Raw genomic sequence first — 26891 nt, 5'->3', positions numbered from 1 at the left:
AGAGTAGACTGAGATAAAACCTGATGATTGGATGACAGCAGCCTGCCTTCTCTACTCCATTTGACAGAGACTGGAGAGGTTCCTGGGACAATGCAGTTGAGATCTAAAGTGTCTCCTTCTTTTACAGAGGCAATAGAGGGTTGGATGGTGACTCCAGAGGGGAAGATGTCACCTGATCACAGCGAGAGGGAAACATGAATAAAATGTAAATCTTAAAAGCATAAAGAACGGTTCTGTTGGAAATAATTCCTAACAACACATTCAACTACAATGCACAACAGTTCCCGCAAAAATGAAAATAATGTCTTTAATTATTAATTACTTACACATGTCTTTCGAAACCAGTATACCTCTTTTCTTCCATGGAGCACAAAAATAATTATTTAAAGTAGAATGTCCAAGTTGTTCTTTTCCGTACAATGAAAGTGAATGGTGACCAAAGATTTTCAGTGAAAAATGACATAAATTTCAGACTTTTCCTCACAAAAAGCTATAATATGGTTCGGAAGACTTGGAATATAGTGCACAAGCCATTCAGACAACTTTCATAATGCATTTATTGAGCTTTATGTCTGTTTTGGTGCTTGACATCACCTGGTCACCATCCACTTTCATTGTATGGAAGAAAGCAGCTCAAAAATTCTGCTCAGCTTCTCCATTGGTATTCCATAGAAGAAAGTCATATGAGCTTGAAACAAAGGTGATTTCATTTTTTGGGTGAAATATCCATTTAAGGGTAAAGTGTCCAAAGCATTAGTTCAAGGACTTGTCTCACCTTTTTTGACAATAACCTCAATGTAAGCCTCTGAGGAACCAGCAGTGTTGGTTCCAACACAGAGATATGTGCCTGCATCAGATGACCTGATATTGGGTACTAGCAAAGTGCCGATGTCAGTGCGCTCCAAACGGGCCTAAGAAGGATGTGGATATGTGGTTATGACACGTACATTTTTTTTTATGATGTGTAGATCAATTAACTGAATTTGGTCAATGGCAGCAGTAAAATCACATCCTAAAATAAACAACAGAAGGCATGTTTCATAATCAATACTTACCTTGTCTATGCAAGAATTAGACTAAACTAATACAGATAACATTGATTTAGTACCTGGAAAAGAACTTATGCGTTAGGTATAAAGATACATTATTAAGTATTCTAGATTTTTAGTAATTAATCTCTGTTATGAGGCACATTTTCATGCCTCATAACTGAATGTTATTTATTATTGTTGTTACATTTATGGTGCTACAGGTCTATACTAAAATATGATTAACCTGCAATAACAATGATTAATGGCATTAGTGAGGCTGATTATTTCCCATAATGTGACATACAGTGACAATGACAGTGGACAGTTAAAGCAGCTAACAGCTACGCTACATTTAACCACATAAAGGCATTACGTTTATAGAGACATAAACCAACAATTATAAACCTAACAAGCTGGAGCATTTAGCCCTTGAAGACCAGGGGTCTTCAACAGGGTGTCCACCAATTATTATTCATTCTCAAGCTAACTTTTGTGGAAAAAAAAAAGAAAACGTGTAAAAAATGCAGTATTGAGTTAAAGGGATAGTTCACCCAAAAATTTAAATTCTCTCATCACTTTCTCACCCTCATGCCATCCCAGATGTGTATGACTTTCTTCTGCTGGACACAAAGATTTTTAGATAAATATCTCAGCTCTGTAGGTCCAAACAATGCAAGTAAATAGTTACCAAAACCTTGATGCAATAAAAAGCACATGAAGTCAGCATAAAGTATACATAAGACTCCAGTGGTTTAATCCATGTCTTCTGAAGCGATCTAATTGATTTTATGTGAGAACAGACTAAAATATAACTCCTTTTTCATTATAAATCTTGTCATTGCAATCTCTAAGCACGATCATGATTTCAAACTCGATTACACTTCCTAGCACTCTGCACATGCGTCAAGCACCAGAACAGAAATCGAGCTTGAAATCATGATCGCCAAGGAGACTGCTGATGTCAACATTTATAGTGAAAAAGGAGTTATATTTTAAAAACCGACTGAATCATTTTAGAAGACATGAATTAAATCATTGGAGTCTTATAGATTACTTTTATGCTGCCTTTATGTGCTTTTTGGAGCTTTAAAATTTTGTTTACCATTCACTTACATTGTATGGACCTACAGAGCTGAAATATTCTTCTAAAAATCTTTGTGTCCTGCAGAAGAAAGAAAGTCATACACATCTGGGATGGCATGAGGGTGAGTAAATGATGAGAGAATTTTCATTTTTGGGTGAACTATTCCTTTAACTTCAACCAGAAGCTATGTTTCACTGTCCCTCCCAAATTGAAATGTAATTGTATATGACTCTGTACATCAATAATGATTATTTAAATGGCTTTGTGAACACAAGAAAAGTCTTCTTCTTTTTTTTTTTTTTTTTTTTTTGGTTAAGCTCAAATCGACAGCACTTGTGCCATAAAGTTTACTACCACAAAAATACTTTAGACTCGTCTCTCATATTTACAAAAAAGCAAAAATCAAGGTTATAGTAAGGCAGTAAGCATTGTATACCTAAACATGATTTTTGTGTCATAAAATCGCTTACTAACCATGTCTATATGTAAAGTTATATCCAATATTACAACTTTGTTGTCATGATGACAGAATGGCAGTAAATCCCTGATTTTATCACATTTAAATTATGTTAACATGTTTAATGTTAACGTCTTGTGGCTATACTTTTGATATAGAGTGTATTTTAATGTTTATGGCCTGGCCCCGTTCACTTCCATTGTAAGTGCCTTACTGTAACCACGATTTTTGCTTTTTATTTATTTTTTATTTTTTATAAACAAGGGATGAGTTGAAACTATTAATTAGTGGTTATCAACAATATGCCACACTTAACTTGCACTTGAACATGTTTTAAACATGGATCATTCCTTTAAAATGCAACACTAAATTTAAAACAATACGATTTTATACAATATAACAGTCCTCTCCTTTAAAAAATTCAGATTGACCACCATTGCAGCACCTATGATGTCATTTCTCCACAACAGTTATACGTAAATCCAAAGTGACTCAGCAAATGTAAGCTACATCTACAGTATAGTCTGAAGAGGGTAACATGACTGTCTCTAGAGGGAGGGGGGAGTGCTATTTTTCATTCAGGGGTAAAGCCACTTATAGGGTTAGTTCAGCTAAAATGAAAAATCTCTCATCATTTACCTAGATGTGTATGACTTTCTTCTGCTGAACACAAACGAAGATTTTTAGAGGAATATTTCAGCTCTGTAGGTCCATGCAATGCAAGTGAAAGGATACAAAAATGTTGAAGCTCCAAAATGCACATAAAGGCAGTATAAAAGTAACCCTTAAGACTCCAGTGGTTAAATCTATATCTTCAGAAGCTATATGAAGGGTGTGGGTGAGAAACTGATAAATATTTAAGTCCTTTTTTAATGTAAATTATCCTCATTGTCCAGTAGGTGGCAATATACACAAAGAACGTGAATCGCCAAAAACAAAAGAAGAATTTTAAAGGGAAAGTGGTGATTTATAAAAAAGGACATAAATATTGATCTTTGTCTCACCCACACTTATCATATCGCTTCTGAAGTAAGGATTTAACCACTGGAGTTTTCTGGATTACTTTTATGCTGTTTTTATGTCCTTTTGGAGCTTCAAAATTTTGGTACCAATTCACCTGCATTGAAAGGACCTACAGAGCAGAAGTATTCTTCTAAAAATCTTTGTTTGTGTTCAGCAGAAGAGAGAAAGTCATACACATTTTGGATAGCATGAAGGTTAGTAAATAATGAGAGAATTTTCATTTTTGGTTGAACTATTCCTTTAACTCTGATCTAGTGAAGCATGGTGGCAGTAGAGATGTGTTGGGATGGGATGGCTGAATGAGCATCTAACACCATTCACAAATTTTCAAAGCAGCCCGTTTGCTAGAGCACACAGTCTTTCTGCATGGCCGCATGGCAGACCTGAGCACACCCTGGGAAAAGTTGACACAATGCAGCGATGTGCTCACGCAGAACAAACCAGCCCACAAAGACATAAGGTACGCAAAACACCAAGGCCCTCCAGCGTCATGGGATGGGTCATTCATGTCTAATATCTCGAATGACCCAAATCTAATGGTGCAAAACATGTACATTACCAGTCAAAAGTTTGGACACACTTACTCATTCTTTATTAGTCCTGTTTTAGAATAATACTTAAGTCTTCTTGACTAGATTACAGCTCTGTACACTCTGGCCATTCTCTTTAACTTAATGAGGTGCCACATGGGATGCTTTTTTAATAGTATTGATGGAGATTCCCATGTATGCTGGACACTTGTTGGCTGCTCTTCCTTCATTATCCAGACTAACTTATCCATTAAAAAAACTTGTTTAACAAAAATTGTAGCTTTGTAATGAAATTTAAAAGTAGGCACAATATATATTTGTCTAGAAATCTAATTTCAAGCATTTAGGCATACGTCTTACATGAGAAACATTAATTCAATCAAGTGTGCCCAAACTTTTTACTTTTCATCTTTTGACAGTATATACTGTACGAGAGAAATTCAAACTATGGCCAACACACTCATTTACCTTAAATTTCCACTAGCACATGTATCTGATACTACTTCAAATTTTCCTTCACAGTTTTTTCTAAACATAAAATGGATGTCAATGAAATCATGCATTTAGTTGACATTGAGTCTAGTGAGGGTGAGTGAAGCGAGACAGGTGGGATGGGATGCGTGAGACAGACATCAGACAAATGGACAGACCTGCAGCTCCTCAATACGTCTCTGTAACACATCGAGACTGTTGCTTTTAAACTGATGGAAACCGTGAGAAGGAATTGCCTGAACAAACATCAACACACAGGATGAAACAAAAAAAAAGGAACTCAAAGGAGGAAAGAGATGCGAAAATATGCAAAATATGACCAGTGGCACAACCCATAAAGACCCCATGAAATTGCTTGACAGGCACAGTTTTTTTTTTTTCTGTGTTGATGTGTTTTCTAGTTTGAAGTTTGGGCAGGACATATTGAAGGGATCGTCCCTTGTTTCTTTAAATAGACAATAGGCATTAGTTATGTCACAGCAATTAACCATGATTTGCTACTTGCTAAAATCTTCAAGATAAAGTTTTTTTTAAATCAACGTTGTCTCTTACGTCCACAAGAGGGTACAACATATCAATATAAACCAATCAGCACCACGTTGTAGCTATTGTTTATTGCAAAGAATATATCTGGCTGTTAACAAATGTGCATAAAATTATAAAGTCAAAATATTTAGCCACTTCGTATTCTCAAATATTAAGTAAAAAAGTAAAACGAGAAAAGAAACACTTCGGTAGACGGTTCTGTGTTAACTTGGTGTTGCACAGTAGCCTATTTTGATGCTATAGTACTACCATGGACTCCAGTTTGTAATACCGGTGGTACCACAGTGTTTCTTATTAAATACAGTTGTATGTACGTACTTAATGCTTATTGTTCACAGGAAAATTCAGACAGCTTCGTCATGCCAAAGAGGATGCTTACAGAAGTGGGGATAAAACATTGTACAACCAGGCCAGGAACACACTAACTAAGGAAATCAGAGTGGCTAAAAGAAGCTACTCTGAAAAGCTGAAAAACTAGTTTTCAGCCAATGATCCTGCATCTGTGTGGAAAGGCCTTGCTCTGTAGAGAGTCAACTAATGGCTGATAAACTGAATGTGTTTTACTGCAGGTTTGAAAAGCCCAGTCTCACACCCCTTTCCCGCTCTGATCTTCACTTCACACACACCAACACCTCCTGGAACCCCCCTCCTCCCCCCTCCTGCAACTCAATCTGCACTTATGATCTGTGAGGAGGATGTGTGCTGGGTCTTTCGGAAACAAAAATCTAGGAAAGCTTCAGGCCCAGATGGTGTTTCACCTGTCTGTCTGAAAGTCTGCACTGACCAACTGGCCCCCATCTTCACACAGATCTTCAATAGATCACTGGAGCAGTGTGAAGTTCCCTGCTGCTTCAAACACTCCACCATCATTCCGGTCCCCAAAAAATCCAAAATCACAGGACTTAATGGCTACAGACCTGTCGCGCTCACGTCTGTGGTCATGAAGTCGTTTGAGAGACTGGTCTTGGCCTACTTGAAGGACATCACTGAACCCCTGCCGGACCCCCTTCAGTTTGCTTACAGAGCAAACAGGTCTGTGGATGATGCTGTCAATATGGGACTGCGTTATATCCTGCAACACCTCGACAGACCTGGGACTTATGCAAGGATCCTATTTGTGGACTTCAGTTCAGACTTCAATACCATCATGCCTGATCTTCTCTCAACCAAACTAACCCAGCTCTCCGTGCCCACCCCAATCTGTCAGTGGATCACAAGTTTTCTGACAGATAGGCAGCAGCTAGTGAGACTGGGTAAACTCACATCTGAGAACCTCACTATTAGCACTGGTGCTCCTCAGGGATGTGTTCTCTCTCCACTGCTTTTCTCCCTGTACACAAATGACTGCACTGCAAAAGACCCCACTGTCAAGCTCCTTATGTTTGCAGACAACACCACGGTCATCGGCCTCATCCGCGATGGTGACGAGTCTGCATACAGATGGGAGGTTTAACGGCTGGCTGTCTGGTGTGGTCACTTCAGGTGAAATCCCCCTGCACTTCCCCCCCTCACCATTCTGAAAAGCACTGTGGCAGCAGTGGAGTCATTCAGATTCCTGGGCTCTACCATCTCTAAGGACCTGAAGTGGGACACCCACATAGACTCCATTGTGAAGAAGGCTCAGCAGAGGTTGTACTTCCTTCGCCAGTTGAAGAAGTACAACCTGCCACAGGAGCTGCTGACACAGATCTACTCGGCCATCACTGAGTCTGTCCTGCGTACATCTATGACTGTCTTGTTTGGTTCAGCCACCAAATCAGACAGAAGGAACTACAACCCACACTCAGGACTGCTGAGAGGATTATTGCTGCCCCCCTGCCCACCCTCCAAGACCTGTATGTCTCCAGAGTGAGGAAACATGCAGGTAGAATCACTCTGGACCTCACACACCCTCCCCACTCCCTCATGGAACTGTTGCCCTCTGGCCGGCACTACAGAGCACTGAGCGCCAGGACATCCAGGCACAAGAACAGTTTTTACCCTCAGGCCATTTTCCTCATGAACAATGAAACTGCCTCAGGACTCCCCCATAGTGCAATAATGTGAGTACATATCTCATGTACATATGTAAATACACATATTTAATTCAATAACTGTACATACCCCTACCTTGCACATACATTACCACTTGCACACGTACATACGCCATTCTGTTATATGTCCTATTATTTGTGTCAATTTATACTCCTACCTTGATTTATATTCTGTGTCTCACTGTAATGTTCTGTGTGCATTTGTTTCTCCTATCACCAAAAAAAATTCCTTGTGTACGTGAGAACACTTGGCAATAAAGCTCATTCTGATTCTGATTCTTATGTAGCGAGATGCTCATAAGAGCAAGCCAAGGCATAGTAATGACACAACAGCTAAAAACCTCGACCTCTGGGGGTCTTTCACTCAGAGCACGTCCGTCTTTATCAATGTAATCATGCACTAAATGGATGTATTTGACTGTTGCGCCATGTCTCGATGGTTTTTCAGCTTCTCGGGTAGGAGCTATGCATTTTTTTAGAAGCTGTGTCAATTTAAAAGGAAATTCAGCTTTTAAAACCTGTCTTGAGACACTTGCATTCTGTTTTATTTGTTGCACTATGTCTGTTTTAGCCCAAGAATGTGACCGGTCTGAATGGCTGTCAGTACTTGGCACACATCCAAAATTTGAATTCTCAATTTAGCATTCGAATGTGCATTTTTATCTTAAATTCGATGAAGATTCAAATTTAGAATTTTATTTTGACAGCCTTAGAGTGCACTAGCACATAAATGGCTTCAAAGCTAAAAGACATGGACTAAAAGCCTCAAAAATCCCATTTTGATTTCATGGGGTCTTTTAAACTACTTGATGGAACCACAGGATTAATGAAATAGTGAAATTGTTCTCTCACCTGTGGGGGTAGTGAACCACCTCTCTTCTTCCATGTAAGACCAGGGGTGGGAGTGCCAACAGCCCTGCAGTACAACCTTAAAGTCTCTCCCTCATGAATTTCGATATGCTGGGGGCTTACTTGTACGTGGGGGAGACCATGAGGTTGATTTGTACCTGTAACATAAATATAAAGCAGTGACAGATGAGGGCATCTCTGGAACTTGTTACACAGTAAATCATTACACGTTCCTGAGTCGGACACGTACTTTGAACATGGAGAACTCCTCGGGCCGTGTGCTCGCCATGTGTGTTTAAAGCCTTGCAGATATACTCCCCTTCATCAGAGTGCTCCACTGATGGGATGGTCAGCAACCCATTACGAATAATGACTTTGGAGCTGATACGATTCCCTGGCCCTCCTGTTATTTGAAGGAATACCATGCCATCATTTTTAACTTGACAAATTATTGTTTTTCATAATTTCACCAAGTAAAACATGTTCCTGATTTAACATCCTTGTTGGTCCCTAAACAACATTCTTATCAACCAGATTGTAGGGACAGGGAAGGTTCCTCATAAAATGATATCCCAGGCCCAGCTAATTCAACTGACGGCTCTGAATTAATATTAACATTCATATTGTGAAGGGTAGATGTGCAAGTCAAACTCCACCAGCTCACCTATCCATTCAACAGCAGGGGTGGGGTTGCCGGTCACTGTGCAGCGGAACTCAGCTTGCCGTCCTGGCCGGACTGTCAGCACAGGTGGATTTACCGTGGCCACCGGTTGCGCTCCTTCAGCAGCTATATTGAAGTACAAACCAGTTAGTCACAGGAAAGTGAAGAGCACTCCAAACTGGAGTACCACTTATTACAAATAGTGCCTATTCATATGGAATAGACATTGTTCTTTCTTGATTACCCATATTAAAGAATGTTGAAGGAATAGTTCACCCCAAAATGAAAATTCTCTCATCATTTAATCAGCCTCATTCCATCCCAGATATTCATGACTTTCTTTCTTCTGCTGAACACAAATGAAGATTTTTAGAAGAATATCTCAGCTCAAGAGATCCATACAATTAAAGTGAATGGTGAATAAAAATTTGAAGCTCCAAACAGCACATAAATTCAGCATAAAAGTAAGTATGACTCCAGAGATTTAATTCATGTCTTCTGAAGCATCCAATCGTTTTTGGGTGAGAACAGACCAAACAGACCTTTTATGCTGCCTTTATGTGTTTTTTGAGCTTTAAAGTTTTGGTCAACATTCACTTGAATTGTATGGATCTAAAATCTTTATTTGTGTTTTGCAGAAGAAAGAAAGTCATGCATATCTGGGATGGCATGAGGCTGATTATATGATGAGAATTTTCATTTTGGGGTGAACTATTCCTTTAAGGATTCAGTGAAGTGAATTTCTCATAGGTGGCTTTCAGTTAAGGGTCCAAACAGTTTGGTATGACATAATTATCTGACAGTTCAAGAGGGACCGTTCAACCAGGACACGTTCTTGCATTTGTCCGCAGTTATTAATTATTTTTCGATGTAGACATGCTCTGTCTAGACGGATGTCTTTGACCGTTGCGACGCGTCTCTCTGTAATTTCAGCGTCCTGCGCTATTAACAACATGTTTGTAAGACGCCATCAAGCAAAAGCTAGTTTTACTTTTACAAGTGCTTCGTGACACATGCGTTTTATTTCTAGAACCGTGGCCTTTCAAAACGAAAGCGTTTTAGCGTCCTTCCGCGCTGTTTTTCTAGATGCTTTCCTATGTAAACATGCCCTAGGGCAGGGGTGCTCATTACGTCGATAGTGATCGACTGGTCGATCACGTTAACATATCAAACGGTAAAGGTAGTAGAGAGAAACTACTCAAATAACGAAATTCTTAAAGATCATTTTTTATTTCCTCATTTCGGCTCCCACGCGGGTGGATTTCCAAAGTAGGACGGCAGGAGAAGACTCATAAAAATTTATGAGGAAAGCTCTACCTGATTGGTTAAGGTTACGATTAGGGGGTAGGGCTATAGTTTCTCCGGCCAATCAGGTAGCGCTTTCCTGATAAATATTACTAAATTGTCCAATCAGGTAACGCTTTCCTAATAAAATATTAATGAACCGTCCAATCAGACAGCGCTTTCCTAATAAATGTGACTGAATCGTCCAATCAGGTAACGCTTTCTTCGTGAATATAAATACTCTTCCCCTGCCATCCTACATTTCGGAAACGCATTGTTTGACAGAAGGCTTCTTTTTGTGTGTGTATTGTGAGAGCGTTACATACATTTAAAAATGACTTAGTGAGGTATACAAAACACAACCAGTTATGTCTGAAGTAAGACCGGAACAAAAGCGGATTTGTATCAAAATATCATATCTGTGCATTAAACTTGCAGAGTAAATGCAGCCTGATGGATCTGCCACTGTCTATGTCATTAATATTCACAACAATAACAAGAAAACAAGTAAACTATTCATTGCTCTTGGCTGGATAACTTTAGTAGCTTTAAAACAAAATAATAATGTATTATAATCATACAGTGAAGACCTGTACTCCACAAGAATGTAAGAATGTTTACTTGAATACTTGATACAGCTTTTAGAAATGTTAAGCACTGTTTTCTAAATTTGTTTCTTGTTCTTATTTTCTTACTGACTTCCTTGTCTTGAAAAATTACTTGAGAATTTGAAACAATGTTCACCTAATTAACAAATTAGTAAGTATTAGTTTTTGCATGGAGAATCATCAAATGTCACTGGTATTGGTTCCAACTACTGACATGCTTGTATCGAGACGACACTGCTTACAATGTATATTTAAATTGTGCATGGTAGATCTTGCTGTAATAGCATTATGAATAAGTAGATTTCCTGCCCTTGGGTACTGTACATACGGACGTCTTTTCCCGCCGCGTCGTCTCCCGCGAAGCAGCGCGGCGTTTTTAGACACCGTGCCAGGTAAAAAATAAAATAATAATAAATAAATTAAATTAAAAAGAAAAAGAAAGGGAACTTAACTATTAAAACGCGTCTTGAAACACCAGCGTGAGTCTCGTTGTTTTTAAACACAAGAATGCTTCGTGTATGAGCGGCCCCTGTCTTGTTTTTACGCTTTTTTTTTTTTTTTTTTTTTTTTTGCTGTGTTGTAAAAACTCTGTGCACCAAAATCCAATGACGAAGGTCAAAAATAGGGATCCTCAACTTTGAATAGAGAAAATAGCTTTACATTCGAGTCTGTGAGACTGTGCATGAAGTGATAGGGGCATGACAGTGTAAACAGCATGTGTTTGGCTGCCGGGGCTAATGGTGACTGTCAAGTCATGTCTCTTGGCAGCCAGCTTAAGATGAGCAGACAGATGAGGAATGGCAGACGGGGTTTGGTAGGGTGAGGCCCTCACTGCTGTCTATGCCAACTTGGCTGGACTTGATCTACAGGGATTCCAGGGCAACCGAGCAAAAGAAAGCTTTCTTTCACCAGCTAGGGCAGACTACTGGCCTGTGTAAGCTCTGTGTTAAAGGAATAGTTCACAGAATAATGAAAATTCTCTCATCATTTACTCACCCTCATGCCATCCTAGATGTGTGACTTTCTTTCTTCTGCAGACACAAACAAAGATTTTTTGAAGAATATCTCAGCTCTGTAGTTCCATACAATGCTCATGAATGGTGACCAAAACTTTGAAGCTCAAAAAAAGCACATAAAGGTAGTATAAAAGTAATCCATAAGACTCGAGTGGTTTAATACATATCTTCTGAAGCGATCTTATCGTCTTGGTGTGAGAACAGACCAAAATATAACTGCTTTTTCACTGTACTTCTTGCCATTGCAGTCTCTAGGCACTATCATGATTTTAAGCTCAATTACAGTTCCTAGTGCTTGATGCATGCGCAGAGCGCTAGATGGCGCTAGGAAGTGTAATCAAGCTTGAAATCATGATTGCCAAGGAGACCGCTGATGTCAAGATTTATAGTGAAAAAGGAGTTATATATTCACCCAAAACCAATCAGATTGCTTCAGAAGACAAGGGTTAAACCACTGGAGTCTGATGGATTACTTTTATGCTGTATTTATTTGCTTTTTGGACCTTCAAAATTCTGGTCATTATTTACTTGCATTGTATGGACCTACAGAGCTGAGATATTCTTCTAAAAATCTTCGTTTGTATTCTGCAGAATAAAGAAAGTCATACACATCTGGGATGGCATGAGGGTGAGTAAATGATGAGAGAATTTTCATTTTTGGGTGGACTGAATTCACATTTTTGTCCATATGTCAAGAGTCAATATTTTTTTTCCTATTCAGTAATACGTTTAGTTAATCTGTCTGATTTAAATCTAGTAAATTATAAGCTATCTTTTAAAGTGTGTCTAGAAATTTTTCCACATTAAAATAGTTCCACTGGTAGGTGAAACTTATATCCTACTGTAGATAAAATAATGGATGGGTTATCACAGAATGTCTCTGGCAATGTACGCATGACTGATGATGACCATTATAAATTAGGCACTGTATGATTTTTTAAGCACAATGGTTGTTATTTGATATTCAATATACCAGAGTCTCGCGTTTCACAAGCATGATACTGGGCTGATGAAATGTGTTGGGAACCCCTCTCTGTTGGGTGCCAAGTGTGATGTTTGGTGGTAGGGTTATATACAATCATAGTACATTCCTATTAAAAATAACCGACAAAAATCATCATTATTTCCTTACTCAGATTGGGAATTGATTCTGAAAGTCTTTGATGCTAACTGTCTTCCTTACAGACTGTAAATGCTTAAGTAAAGAATCAAATGAGATACACTTCAGCAACAGAGAGAAGTCCCTGTGTGTGCAAGCATGCGACATCCCTGTTTCAATGGACCCATATGAGCCATGAAAGCTTAGCCAGATCAAGTAATGCCCATGGGTACAACCCAACAACATGTGTAAGTGAAATGTGATCTAATACATCACTGAGATTAAAAATACCAATATAAATAAAATAAACACGGTTAAGGATAACTGTTGGTGAAAAAATTAGTACAAAGTCAAAAAATCTTCAGATTATAGTTGTGCTCTGTAGTTTGGCTGTACCTGTGCACTACCTGAGCTGGTAAAAGCATGCAGGGCATGATGGTTGCATGCGTGAGAGAGAGAGAGGTCCCTCAAGGCCTGGAGAGAGAGAGAGAGAGCCGTGCGGACTTACACTTTCTATGTCCTTCAAACATCTCATAGGCTGTGTAAAACATCTGTGATTGAGATGCCTCTGTGAATGATGGACAGGCACATACTGTCAAGTGAGTCTCAAGAAGATTCTGAGAGAGTGGCGCACTGGTGCCCCCAAACATTTCTATATTTACTAGTATATTCCTGCTAAACTAAACAACTTAAAGAGATAGTTCAACCAAAATTTAAAATTTTCTCATCATATACTCACCCACATGCCATCACAGATGTGTATGACTTTCTTTCTTCTGCTGAACACAACCAAAGATTTTTAGAAGAATATCTCAGCTCTGTTGGTCCATACAATGGAAGTGAATGGTGACCAGACCTTTAAAGCTCCAAAAATCACATAAAGGCAGCATAAAAGTAATCCATACGACTCCAGCGATTAAATCCATATCTTCTAAAGCAATGCAATCACTTTGGGTGAGAAACAGATCAACATTTCAATACTTTTTTACTATAAATCTCTACTTTCACTTTCACTCAGTTATAGTTAAAAAAAAAGGACTTTAATATTGATCTATTTCTCAACCACACTTCTGAAGACACAGATTTAACCACTGGAGTCTTATGGATTACTTTTATGCTGCCTTTATGTGATTTTTGGAGCTTCAATATTTTGGTCACCATTCACATGCTTTGTATGGACAAACAGAGCTGAATTATTCTTCTAAAAATCTTCATTTGTATTCTGCAGGAGAAAGAAAGTCATACACATCTGGGATGGCATAAGGGTAAGTAAATGATGAAAGAATTTTAATTTTTGGGTGAACTATTCCTTTAAGCCTGTCTAAGATGGTTTATTTATCTAGCTGGTTTAAGTTGGTCTAGCTTGTCTCCCAGCTTGGTTAAGCTGGTGCTACGCTGGACTATTAGCCTGACCAGCTGGCAAAAACCCTCTAAAACTAGCAAACAGACCAGCCTGGAAAACCAGCTAAGACCAGCAAACCATCTTAGACATAACTGTTTTTATCAGCAGGGATGCCACTCAAGAGCTCTGAGACTTTGAGTTACAGAACTCATGTGCAACAACTTGCATTTCTTCTATAACTGTGTTGCACTGCTGCCAAGAAAATATACTATACTGAATTGAAAGATATCACTTAATGGGTGTGGACTAAACCTATTTCTGGACTGAGTTTCTAGATTGTGTTTCAACAAGCCTAAATACTGTGTTACCATAGAGATATATTGAGTTTAACAGGCAGCTTTAAAAAATAACCCGCAAAATGCCCAAGGCTATATAATTCAAAATTACTCATTACATCAGTACATGACAAACTTTAGTCACATATCATGATAAAGAAAATGTTCATAAAATGCTTATAAGATCTAATATCTTTCTGGACTTTTGACTAAGATATAATGTACAGTACATAGAGAAAGCAGATAGAGCTTATGTGTACTAACAGGGAGTATTTCATTGAGTTTACTAAAGCATATGAAATTCTTCCCAATTAAGACCATTATGCTCCAGTATCATTGATTTACACCGTGTGAGATTGAAGTCAATGGTGGACAAACTGTAGCTTGGCTGTAAAATGCCAAGCAACATCTTGCCCCATTGAAAATCAGAGAGGGAACTGATTTTTTACTATTGACAAATCAATGCACATTTACAAGACATTTAGAAGACATTTTAAAATGTGCATTGAGAACACTCTCAGTGTAAATACAAAAGGGGTAAAGGAAACAACACACACACATGAAACCAAAGCATGCAGGTTAGTACCAGAATACAATACACATTTAAAAGCTTTATTTTTTTATAACACCAATTTTGCATTTTTTTAATACAGCTTGTGATTGATAAAGGACTAGTTTATATATTTTCGTCCAATTTAACATCTCAGTTTCAGTTATAATTCCATAAAGAAATTGTGTTTTAATTATTGTTCTTTAATAAGTTCACCATTTGAAGATTAATTTGTACATTTCACAGTTTAGGGAATAAAAAAAAATGTAATCGTAATGTAATATATATATATATATTGCTTAAGATTCAGCACTATATCAAAGATTAACAAAATTAAATATTGTTTTCATCATGACAAATCTGTAGTAATATTCTTGCATATTACTTGATTTACATACTTGATTAAAAATAAATCAAATTTATAAAGCACCATACTGAACTCCTGGGGTGAAACATACAGTACATACTGAATGATAACATGGTAAAAATGCAGATTTTTTTTTTCAATGTATGATATTATGCACGTACAACACAACCTTAAAGTCAACCTAAAAATATTTCAGTCATGTCATTCTCTCAGTGATTTTAACATAAACAAAAAGTAAATTTTACAGTAGTTGTAAAGATTGTCAGTCAAAATAAATATGGAATCAAGTTCTAAAAAATAATAAGGGGGTAACATGAAATGTCTGACATTCCTTCTAAATTGCCTCTTTTTGTCCCTGTGTACCCCACCAAAAATGCATCTGATAACAATCTACTACTAAAAATAACAGGAGTTTAGAATAACAACTGAGTCTGTTAAGCAATAGTTGCATATGAAAAGCTCAATGTATATCTCACAGAACATCTCACAATGCCTTTACCACTAGCACTTTCCCATTCACAACATGACCAGAAAAGAAACAAATTGACACTGAAAATACAGCACTGATGAAAAACTCAACATTCAAACTACTACACTATTGACAGCACCATTAAATACAAAAACAAAACGGAAAATATAACCATTTCTCATACAAAAGAGGTGGAAATTACACCTTGGGAGGGATTAGGAATGGGTTGTGCCTGCAGTCCGTTTGGCTGATGAGTCCCAGTTTCTCTAAATATTATGACACCCCTACCTCATCAACCACTATCCCCAAAAGACCACCTCAATAGGGAAATGAAAGTCCACATGCCAGGAATCAAGATACAAATACCCACCAGTGGAGGAAATATAGCACCAGAGACTCAAAACTAGACAGATTTCAAAAGCCACCAACCACCACCATTGAGAACATCCATTACACCAGCAGGGTACCCAAGAGTGAGTTAATTTCACCAATTGCTACCAAGAACATAATGCATGAATGAGCTGCATACACTGCATAAGACAGTGGAGGTTAATAAAATTACTGAATATGGGATTACTGAAAATATGATTACTAAAAACAACATCTGCCGTTCAAACGTTTAAATCAAAATAATTGCCCTCAGTCTTCATTGTGGCATGCTGTTTTAAAAAAAAAAATTTTTTTAGCATTGGTGTTAATTTGTTTTGATATGCAAGACAAATACCAGCATAAACATCTTTACTGGAATAATAAAAATCTTATTCATTTTAGAAGCACTGAAGAAAATCAAGTTTCCAGTGTTTATAACCCTGCAACGCTCTTCATGAGAATTCAAGGGTTAATTTACCCAAAAATGAAAATTCTGTCATCATTTACTCACCCTTATGTCATCCGAACCTCTATGACTTTTTCCCGTAAGAGGAGGAATTTTGAAGAATGCTGATGCTGTCTTTTTCCTATACAGTTAAAGTTAGGATATCATTCCCTAACATTCTGCCTAACATCTGTTTTTGTGTCCCATGGAAACAAAGTATGTCATACAGGTTTGGAACTACAAGAGGGTGAGTAAATAATGAAAGAATGCTCATTTTGGGGTGAATTATCTCTTTAAGAAATGAACTAGTGATTAATTTATGCATTTGTATTGAGAGAAAAAATAATTTTTTGAAAATAAAATAATAATTTGGTTCTTTTGATTTTTGCTGGAATGATTTTGAGTGCACACCGGAAGCTGAAATTTCCTAAATCACTTTTCTTATTAACCATTCACAAGCTGTATCATTTTGTTTGGTGTAAACATTTTACAATGGCAATGCAAACAGCCGTTAAAGTTGGAGAAGGTAAGAAGAAAAACCTAACAGAAAACCGATCGAGTAATCAGAAAAAGCACAACATTTTAATAATTTATACTCAAGAAGAAAGGTTAGCCATGCTGTTGTTCTTAACACACAGACGAATTTTGCAAAAAAATAACACAGTTGACAAATCATCAGGGTAATGCAGAAAAGCAAAGAGGCATGCAACATGAGAGAGACTGCAAAACTAAAGGCAGGGAGGCTTAGAGGATGTGGTGCCAATCACGAACCTGGGACATAGAGGAGAGCAGTGCCCTCGTCCATGCCAAACATATTGGAGCCTGTGCAAACATAGATGCCTGCATCCTCAGGCTGCACATTCTGAATAGTCAGGATGCCATTGAAATCCATGGCTCGACTAGGAAGTTTGACGTTGCCTTTGCGGGTCCAAACCAGGGTGTATGCTGGCAGCTATGAGGGAAGCAAATATTTCACTTACAGACATTCATACTTGGAGCCAAATACTGTTCTCTCCATCTGTTTTGGAGGTCAGGGAAGCTAAGGCTATGATATGTGCACACATGGGCATGCTCATACCTTGCTTTTGGCTGTGCAGATGAAGCTGACTGTTGCTCCAACTGTCACACTCTGTGCTTTGGGCTCCTCAATGAAGACTTCGATAGGTTTGGATGGTAATGCTGGTGAGGGGAAAGTAGGATGATTATTGTATTTTGACTGTGTCTAAAAATGAGTTAATTCATCAGTAATAAAAAAACAGGACAATTTATAAAATGAGCTGAAAGTTTGAGACCACTAAAATCACTCTTATTTGAAATTTACATAATGACTTAAAGCTTCATCAAACATGGCATCAATACATAATACATTCATAAAATATACAGTATAATACATCAAATGTATCTATCTACATTCAGAGTTCAATACAAGTTAAGCTCAATTGACAGCATTTGTGGCATAATGTTGATTACGACAAAAATTAATTTGACTCGTCCCTTCTTTTCTTTAAAAAAAAAGAAAAAAAAAAAAAGCAGAAATCGAGGTTGCAGTGAGGCATTTACAATGGAAGTGAATGGGGACAAATTTATGGAGGGTTTAAAAGCAGAAATGTAAAGCTTTTAATGTTATAAAAGCACTTACATAATTATTTCTGTTAAAATGCATGTATTATTTGAGCTGTAAAGGTTAAATCGTCATTTTTACGGTCATTTTAGGGTTACGGTGTCACACTGTCCTAGCATCATAGTTGTAAAATTGAATATAACTTTATACAGAAAAGATTGGTAAGCGATTTTATCACACTAAAATAATGATAACATGCATATTGTTTATGTCTTGTGGCTATACTTTTGAAACAGCGAGTATTTTAATGTTTACGGATTGGACCCTATTCACGTCTATTTTAAGTGCCTCACTGTAACCCAGATTTTTGACCCAAGTCAAAATAATGTTTTGTGGTAATTAACATTATTCCACAAATGCTGTGGATTGAGCCTAACTTCTATTGCACCTGGAACATTTCTTTAATTCAAATAGTTAGAAATGTCATGAAAATGTAAGAACATTCAGTTAATTTTGGGTCCAAAGGGTCCAAAGAAACAAACTCTGATCTGTTCTGATAACACCTTACTTGTGACAACAATCTCAGCTTTGCTCCTATTGGTACTGCGCTGGTCTCTACAGGTGCAAATGTATACGCCAGCATCACTCGGCTGCACAGTGGGGAAATGCAGCTCCTCTCCTGTGGGGTGGAAATAAATGTTTTCCATGATTATAAACCCTCATATTGTCAATCGTGCCATTACAAGTCCTTCATCCTGCCCAGAACACATGTTGCTACATGTAGCTAGAACAGTCATTACACGACACTCTGACCCTATTTTGTTTCTTGGTTTCTCCAGGGTATTAATGTTACGGCTGGAGAGACATCCTGTAATCATTTTAATGTAAACATGCTTCCTGCTTCTACAAATCTGGGTAGTACCTTGTCTACGTCTCTCTGCTGTGTTGGAGATAGGGCGTCCGTCCTCGCGAGACCAGTAAAAATAGTGTGGTGGATATCCTGACACCTGGCACCTGAGAGTGACTGGGCTTCCCTGTGCCAACTGCACTCTTTCTGGGTATACCTTTACCACCAGAGATGCAGCAGCTGAAAACGAACAAACAGAAATGCTGCATCACATATGCAATAGTCCACAAATGTGCCTCAACTGTTCCTTTAAAAGTAACTGTGTATAGTAAATAAATTGGTACCGCTGCGACAGGGGATTCTTGCTCGTGGATCTCCAAAATAACCAGATGCACACCTTTGAAGAGAGACAAGAGTCACATAAAAAAGTGTGGTGACTATTAATGTGCAACTCTAGTGTAACAGGACAAGAGGTTGGAGCATACCTTTCACAATACTGGCCAGTGTAGCCAGGCTGGCAGGCAGTGCACTGATAGTCTCCATTCCCGAGACTCTCACAAGTACGAGAGAACCTAAACATAAATGCACTTTATTAAGAAATATTCTCTCTCAAACTGGATGCAGCAGCCCTTTTGCAAATGCAACGGTATTGTGAATACAGGAGCTGGGATTAATTGGGTATTTGTTCATGTTTCATAAGTTTGTGTGAGTGTGGGTCAGGTTTTGCCTACATTTTGGGGACCAACCAATTGCATACGGCTTAATATACAAAATAATATCTTACTGAAACTGTAAAAATGAAGAAAGGCTTGTGTAAGGGTGCGGTTTAGGGGTAGATTTAGTGGATAGAAAATACTGTACCATTAGTTCAGTATACAAAAAACTATAGAAGTCTATGGAAATTCCCCACCATGATAGAAAACACATGTTTTTGTGGATGTGTTAAGACTAACTGATTGTCAGGGTTGGTTCCAGGGCAGGCACAAGGTTGGCAGTCCTCTGGGGTTCCAGCAGTGGGATCTCCATAGAAGCCATCAGCACACTGTTCACAGAGCTCACCCTTTGTGTTATGTTGGCAGCTCTATGGATGAAAAACAAACAAAAACACATTCAGAACAGAACTACATGATTAAGGCTACACACAATGAGTATTTGGAAGTGACTAGCAAATTTACTAACAGGTGTATCTCTCAAACAGTGTCATTATCGTCAACACTAAAATGAAAACTGAATGGAAAAATGTTCATGAACTGAAATAAAAATAAAAGCTAGCATTGTTGGAAAAAATTGAAACTAAACTAAAATACATTTTCATGACTCCAAAACTAAAATTAAAATGACATCAAATTAATTTAAGTTTTAGTTTTTGATGTACAGTATATTATTAATTTAAAACCTTTACAACTCGTCTTTATTAAAGGAATATTCCAGGTTCAATACAAGTTAAGCTCAATTGACAGCATTTATGGCATAATACTGATTATCACAAAAAAAGAATTTTGAATTGCCCCTCCTTTTCTTGAAAAAAAGCAAAAATCTGGGTTCCAGTGAGGCACTTACAATGGAAGTGAATCTGTAAACATTAAAATACTCACTGTTTCAAAAGTATAGCCACAAGACATAAACAATTTGTGTGTTAACATGATTTTAGTGATATAAATTCGATTACTAACCTTTTCTGTGTAAAGTTATAGCCAATTTTACAACTTCATTCCTATGACATTGTAATGTCAACAAACCCTAAAAACCTAAAACGACTATAAAAATATCGATTTAAACAACTTTACAGATCAAATAATACATGGGTTTTAACAGAAGAATTAATGTAAGTGCTTTTATTTAATTATAAGCTTCACATTTCTGTCTTTAAACCCTTTAAAAATTGGCCCCATTCACGTCCATTGTAACCTCGATATATTATATTTTAAAGGACAGACGAGTCACAGTAAATTTTTGTGGTAATCAACATTATGCCACAAATGCTGTCGATTGAGCTTAACTTGTATTGAACCCAGAATATTCCTTTAAGCATGAAAACGGCACTAGAGTAACACTAGACGGCCATGAGAAATGTATCGTTGTTAACCACATTTATATGCAGGGTTGGGAGGGTTACTTTTAAAAATGTATTCCACTACAGATTACAGAATACATGCTGTAAAATGTAATTTATTACATATACCGTTATTTTACTCAAGGTCAGTAACGTAATTTAAATACTTTGGATGACTTCTTCAGCAAAGATTTTTTAATTACAAGTTTATAACAAGTTAATAAGTTTAAGTTAATAACAAGTGAAAAAAATCTGCCAGTACAGAAAGACAAAATACACGTATTAAAAATAAATTCTCTGGAAAAAGCCTGCAGTATTGCTTCTAAAACAAGATAAATTAAATGTATCCTGTTCTAAGGGTTTTTAGATATTTTTTATTTTACAGGAAAACAATACAAAAATTCTCATAAAGAATAAGATTTTTGCAGTGCATCTTTGCCATAATACCAAAGGTCTTTCTAGGCCCGTTTCCACCTGGTATTAAGATGTGTTTCGGGTGATCCGATCACATGTGGTCAGCCCTAAATACAGGTCTAAACAGGGTTTAAAGTGTTTTGTGATCGGATCACAAGAACCACATATGAAGGTGGTCAAAACGCATGTGACCAGATCGCATTTGAGGTGTAAAGGCTAATCCGTCCTCTATGCGTCCCAGCAGAGGTGAAGCGGCACCCCTCACCTGTCAATCAACCGCTGTGCTAAAACAAGAGATTAAAGTTTGCCGGTTACGAGTGCCTTTAAAAGGAAATGAACGTCCAATCTTAACATTTAAAAAAGCGGATTCATACACAATTACGAGAGCCACACAGATCTTCTTTAGTGTGTCTGATATCAAATCAGACGACAAGCACGAAAACCTGAAGCTCCTTTAATACAGGTAATCCACTAATATAATGGATAATTCTGCTTTACATGTTGCATTTGTGCTTAGATTGAATTTCAACCGCATCTGAGAGAAACAGCGTGCTGTTTTTTTGCACTTTCTTTGTCTTTTCTGACTTTGTTGTGCTTTAATATCATGCAGTAACACAATGACATAGTGAATGATGTATGTCGTCAGACAGAGACACTCCTCTCCAAATTCAAACACAAGTGGTCACAGGAAACGCATTTAAACAACCAGGTGTAAACAGCCATGCATCTCACCTGACCACATAAAATCGGATCACCCGAGACGCATCGTAATACCAGGTGGAAACGGGGCTCTAGATAAAAAATGATTATAATAGAACATGACTTTTTTTTGATTGAAAAAAATATAATGTGCCTGATAACACAAGGGCTACAAATAGCCTTTTAGCTTAGCATAAAGCTAAATGTTCACATGCCAGTTTACAAAAGGTTAACTATTTCTGCAGCTACAAACTTCAAAACATCACAGTGTACACAACGAACAACATCTTTTTCTGATCATAAAGAGAAAGTTCCTCAATAACGTAATATCCACCTTTTCACTCACAACAGTGCAAAAAGCACTCTCTGTCTGCTCGTATGAATGTAACACATCATAAGAAAGTGTTTCACTGCTGTTCAAACGCTCCTCGGATCGCGTCATTTATATGTATGACAACTAGACAAAATATTAAATGAAACAAATGACATTAAAATGCAAAGTAATCTCTTCAGTAATCAAAATACTTTTTGAATGTAACTGTATTGTAATTATCAATGATTTAAATTGTAACTGTAGTGGAGTACAGTTACTTATATTTTGTATTTTAAATACAAAATCCATTACTTCCCAACCCTGTTTAAATGATATCAATTAAAGCATGAACATGCATATTAGGGCATAGGCAGCCCAAAATACCTAAACTAAAATAAAACCGAACTAAATAGAATCTAGATTAAAAAAAACTTTAATAACACTTAAAAAAAAAAAAAAACTCAACTAATAGTCATATAGTGAAAACTAACAAAAAAACTCAACTAAATTGAAATGGCAAATTGAAAATTAAATAGCAGATTGCAGTCATCAGTAATGTTTTTTAGTTATAAAAAGACTGAAAAGTGCATTCTAAAACCAAAGTGAATTCAAAATTTTGAGGGCGAGTTTAGTTAAAATGTGTGTTGTAAATGGAACCACATTTGACAACTAGTTCTCTGTCATGTCACCGACATACAAATTGTCCCATATAATTAAATGGGGAAATTTACATAAGAATTGTTATATATGAATAAGGCCCATTGATAGTCACACAGAATTATGGTTAAGGGTTAAAGGTAATCACCCATGATGGACTGGATGTAACATCACACCCTGAATAGTTAAAAATGGCTTTTAAAAATCTTTCCAGTGGGCACCATGCATCAGAGTGTTAAATAAGAATTACTAGATGACCAGCTTCATACCGTACAGATGCCAGTTTCTGGGTGACAGGAGTCAGAGTGTCCATTACATTCACACGGCTCACAGTGGCCCAGGTACAAGCCCCCTCCTGTGCGAGTGTATCCAGGAGCGCAGTCCTATACGACATGCCAGTTATCATTATTGTAGCATAGTGAAGAACATGTAATGTGATTCATTCAGTTGGGTACAGAATAAATCTGGATTGCTTCTACCTGGCATGACAGACCGCGGTAACCAGGGGGACACTGGCACCGTTCCACCTCTAAAGCCTGTGGCAGGCCAGTGTAATTAGGCACAGCAATATCCATGCGGACCCCTGAGATACTGGATGAGCGCATCTCTGTGTGGTAGGAGGCCCGGATCAAGATGTCATCGAGGTCCGCGAGCACCATCATTAAATGTTCCCGAGTAGCCGGCATGCCATCAGGACGCTGCCAGTGTTCCTACAAAGCACAAATCAGCAAACATATCATTTATAGAATGCTAAACCTCATATTTTGCTTCAGTAATATTGGTAGTTGATATGTTCTGCATTGTGACGTGCTACATTTCATCTAAAACTATTTTAAACAGCCATTTCTAACTCTTTTATAATTATTATGCAGTTTTTATGACCTCGTATTAATTGAAAGATTACACTGAAAAACGTAGGTGACCAGTTACAGAACCTGAGATATAAACTTTCCCTTAAGCATTCATATACATTTTAACATATAATCTTGATGTTGATTAAAAAAGTCCAGAATGGGGTCTCACCTCTCTGAAAACAATCTCAAAATTATGAGACTCTCTGGTACCCTGTCCTCTTTTCCATGTTTGCCGTGCAACTAGTGTGATGTCATTACCCTGCGGAAATAGACAAGAACAATGGTAGTGAAACCTCTATTTTATGCTGAGAAACCTTATATTGTTCATGCAAGTTCACTGTCACACTCACAATAATTTGAACATCAGCATCCTCTATCGGAGAACCTCGAGGTCCTGGCACAAAGGAGATTGTATATTTCAGCTTTCCACCATATGCACCAACCTAAGTAAGAATCAAGAATATACAATAAGAAAACACCAACACCAATAGTTTTTATTACCAGCAGCACAAACATTGATATAAAGTAGTAAAGATGAGAATATTTACATGTTTATATAGGAATCATAACACTAAATACAGTTTCAAAAACCTGCCCAAAACCAAAGCTTAACCCTTGTGCGACCTTTGGGACATTTTTGTCTTTTTCATTTTTGTTTTTTTCCGATCATTTTGGCTGTTAATGCCAATGGAATAAATTTTGCCAAAGGTGTGTATTTTTGGGGGAATTTTGATATTTCAACCTCAGTTCCTATAATACATCTATATTACACTGCGTACACAAAATAGTTACACTCAGGACCTTCAGGACCTTGAAACCCATTAAACTGGCTATATTTGATCCCAGTGCCATTAAAGCATAAAATCTTGAATTCTATGATATTATGCTTTCATTCCAAAGCCCTGGCTTCAAAATGTAATTTTTTATATTTTCCACCAGATAGCGCCATTTTTCTCATGTTTAGCCTATGGAGCAAATACATGCTTTTTTCCTATTTTCTGTTTGCTGTATTATAGAGCACTGCAGGCCAATTGAATAAATGATGCATCTAAAATTGTGTGGGTGGATGTCAGATTGTGTTTTGTATGTGTGTATTGAGAAATTTGTGTGTGTGTGTAAAAAAACAACAACAGTGGCATTATGTAAACAAACTGGCATTTAAAGGGTTAAAATCCTGAAAATAAATGAATATTTGGTAGTTATTATCTGGACTGATGTTGATTTTAACTCATTGAAAGTGGAAAATAATATCAATATATAATATTACTATGGTAGTTTTTTGACGCGTACATTTTTGTCCTCTAAGGACCTCTGAGTAACTTTTTTAAATTGACGCACAAGGGTTAAGATGTTATTATCCAAGAAAATAATGTGTTAAATAATGTCTAATCTTATAATTTTCTTGCAGTTTTTTTCTTTTAATTGTTTGGGCAATTTTATAAATAAATTAATTTCTGAGTCGACTAATCTTATTAACAAATAAATAGAAAAATGAACAAAGGTATCATTTAAACAGAAATCTTGATCCGGTGGTCCTCCATCCACACCTTGATTGACCTGACTGTGGCATGAAGCATTGTCCTGCTGGAAAAAACAATTCTCAGAGTTGGGGAACATTGTCAGAGCAGGAATTGTGCAGATTCATCTTTGTGAAGGATTCATGAATCAAGCCACGTACAAGGTTATCCTGGAAGAAAACTTGTTTCCTTCTGCTCTGATAATGTTCCCCAACTCTGAAGATTGGTTTTTCCAGCAGGACAACGCTCCATGCCACACAGCCAGATCAATCAAGCAGTGGATGGAGGACCACCGGATCAAGACCCTATATATATATATATATATATATATATATATATATATATATATATATATATATATATATATATATATATATATATATATATATATATATATTTTTCACACACTACCGGTCAAAAGTTTTGAAACACTTGACTGAAATTTTTCTCATGATCTTAAAAATCTTTTGATCTGAAGGCGTATGCTTAAATGTTTGAAATTAGTTTTGTAGACAAAAATATAATTAAGTGATTATGTTGGTTTTGTTAAATAAGCCATGTTATGGCTAGCCCATTCATCTTACTTTTAACTCAGGTGATGCTTCAGTAGTGTCTATGGGAGAGAAGATAACCTGAGGGTGAGTAGTGGGTGGGCCTGAACCCATCCATGTTTACCTTATCCCTTTTGAACTGTTCCGGGAGCTGCCAGAAAAGCACATCGTCTGAGTGCAAGCTGAAACCCTTGTAGATCAAAACATACTGGAGCAGAGGCGGTAGGAAATGCATAATAGCCCAAGCGAAGGAGAGACAGAGAGTAGAAGATAAGCATAGCAGAGAGCAAAAAGAGAGTGAAAAGAAATCTGTTTCTGTCAATCACTGGCTAACCATTGGATAACTTCATAAGGATTTGTCTATGAAATGTGTCTCAGAATTATTCTTTTAAAAATGGTGCTGAGAAACAATAAGGGTAACAAAACTGAGCTTGGGTCAGCTATTCAACTAAATACAAATATAATTACAGACGGGGTCAGAAAGAGACCACTAATGAAGATAATTATATTTTGCATTTTTCAAATGTATTATCATTTTTAATCACAAATGATGTTATCAGCATAAAAGTTTGGGTGAAAAGTTTTCACAATTTCTTAGTATTTGGTATGTCACCCTTTACTTTAATGACAGCATGCACTCGAGCTGACATGGACCCACAGGTCTGTGCAAAAGCTGATGATCCATGTTATACCAGTATGATTTGAGAATATTCTAAAGAGCTTTTGTGCTTCAATGGAAGCAATTAAATCTGACCATTTGTACAATGGAGTTAACATGGTCACAAATTTGTTTATTTGATTAGTGACCTAGAAATAGTGCAGAATCTGTAAACAT

General features: G+C 37.2%; 1 protein-coding gene across 1 annotated transcript in view; it reads right to left on the bottom strand.

The window, feature by feature from the left end:
- LOC127419591 (basement membrane-specific heparan sulfate proteoglycan core protein-like) overlaps positions 1–26891 on the bottom strand; it is a 163117-nt gene that overhangs the window by 27633 nt on the left and 108593 nt on the right. The window contains exons 35-52 of the mRNA XM_051661098.1: positions 24339–24431; positions 24158–24247; positions 23614–23844; positions 23404–23517; positions 19952–20079; positions 19484–19570; positions 19343–19395; positions 19074–19238; positions 18720–18830; positions 17669–17769; positions 17362–17542; positions 13222–13281; positions 8710–8832; positions 8296–8448; positions 8049–8203; positions 4776–4853; positions 776–911; positions 21–172 (exon numbers count right to left, since the gene is read on the bottom strand). Coding sequence (XP_051517058.1) covers positions 21–172; positions 776–911; positions 4776–4853; positions 8049–8203; positions 8296–8448; positions 8710–8832; positions 13222–13281; positions 17362–17542; positions 17669–17769; positions 18720–18830; positions 19074–19238; positions 19343–19395; positions 19484–19570; positions 19952–20079; positions 23404–23517; positions 23614–23844; positions 24158–24247; positions 24339–24431 — 2211 coding nt within the window. The remainder of the gene's footprint in view (positions 1–20; positions 173–775; positions 912–4775; positions 4854–8048; positions 8204–8295; positions 8449–8709; positions 8833–13221; positions 13282–17361; positions 17543–17668; positions 17770–18719; positions 18831–19073; positions 19239–19342; positions 19396–19483; positions 19571–19951; positions 20080–23403; positions 23518–23613; positions 23845–24157; positions 24248–24338; positions 24432–26891) is intronic.

The sequence above is a fragment of the Myxocyprinus asiaticus genome, chromosome 29 (genome assembly GCF_019703515.2).
Source record: "Myxocyprinus asiaticus isolate MX2 ecotype Aquarium Trade chromosome 29, UBuf_Myxa_2, whole genome shotgun sequence".
In the NCBI taxonomy this organism is placed as follows: domain Eukaryota; kingdom Metazoa; phylum Chordata; class Actinopteri; order Cypriniformes; family Catostomidae; genus Myxocyprinus; species Myxocyprinus asiaticus.
This window is presented reverse-complemented; position numbering and strand designations above follow the sequence as displayed.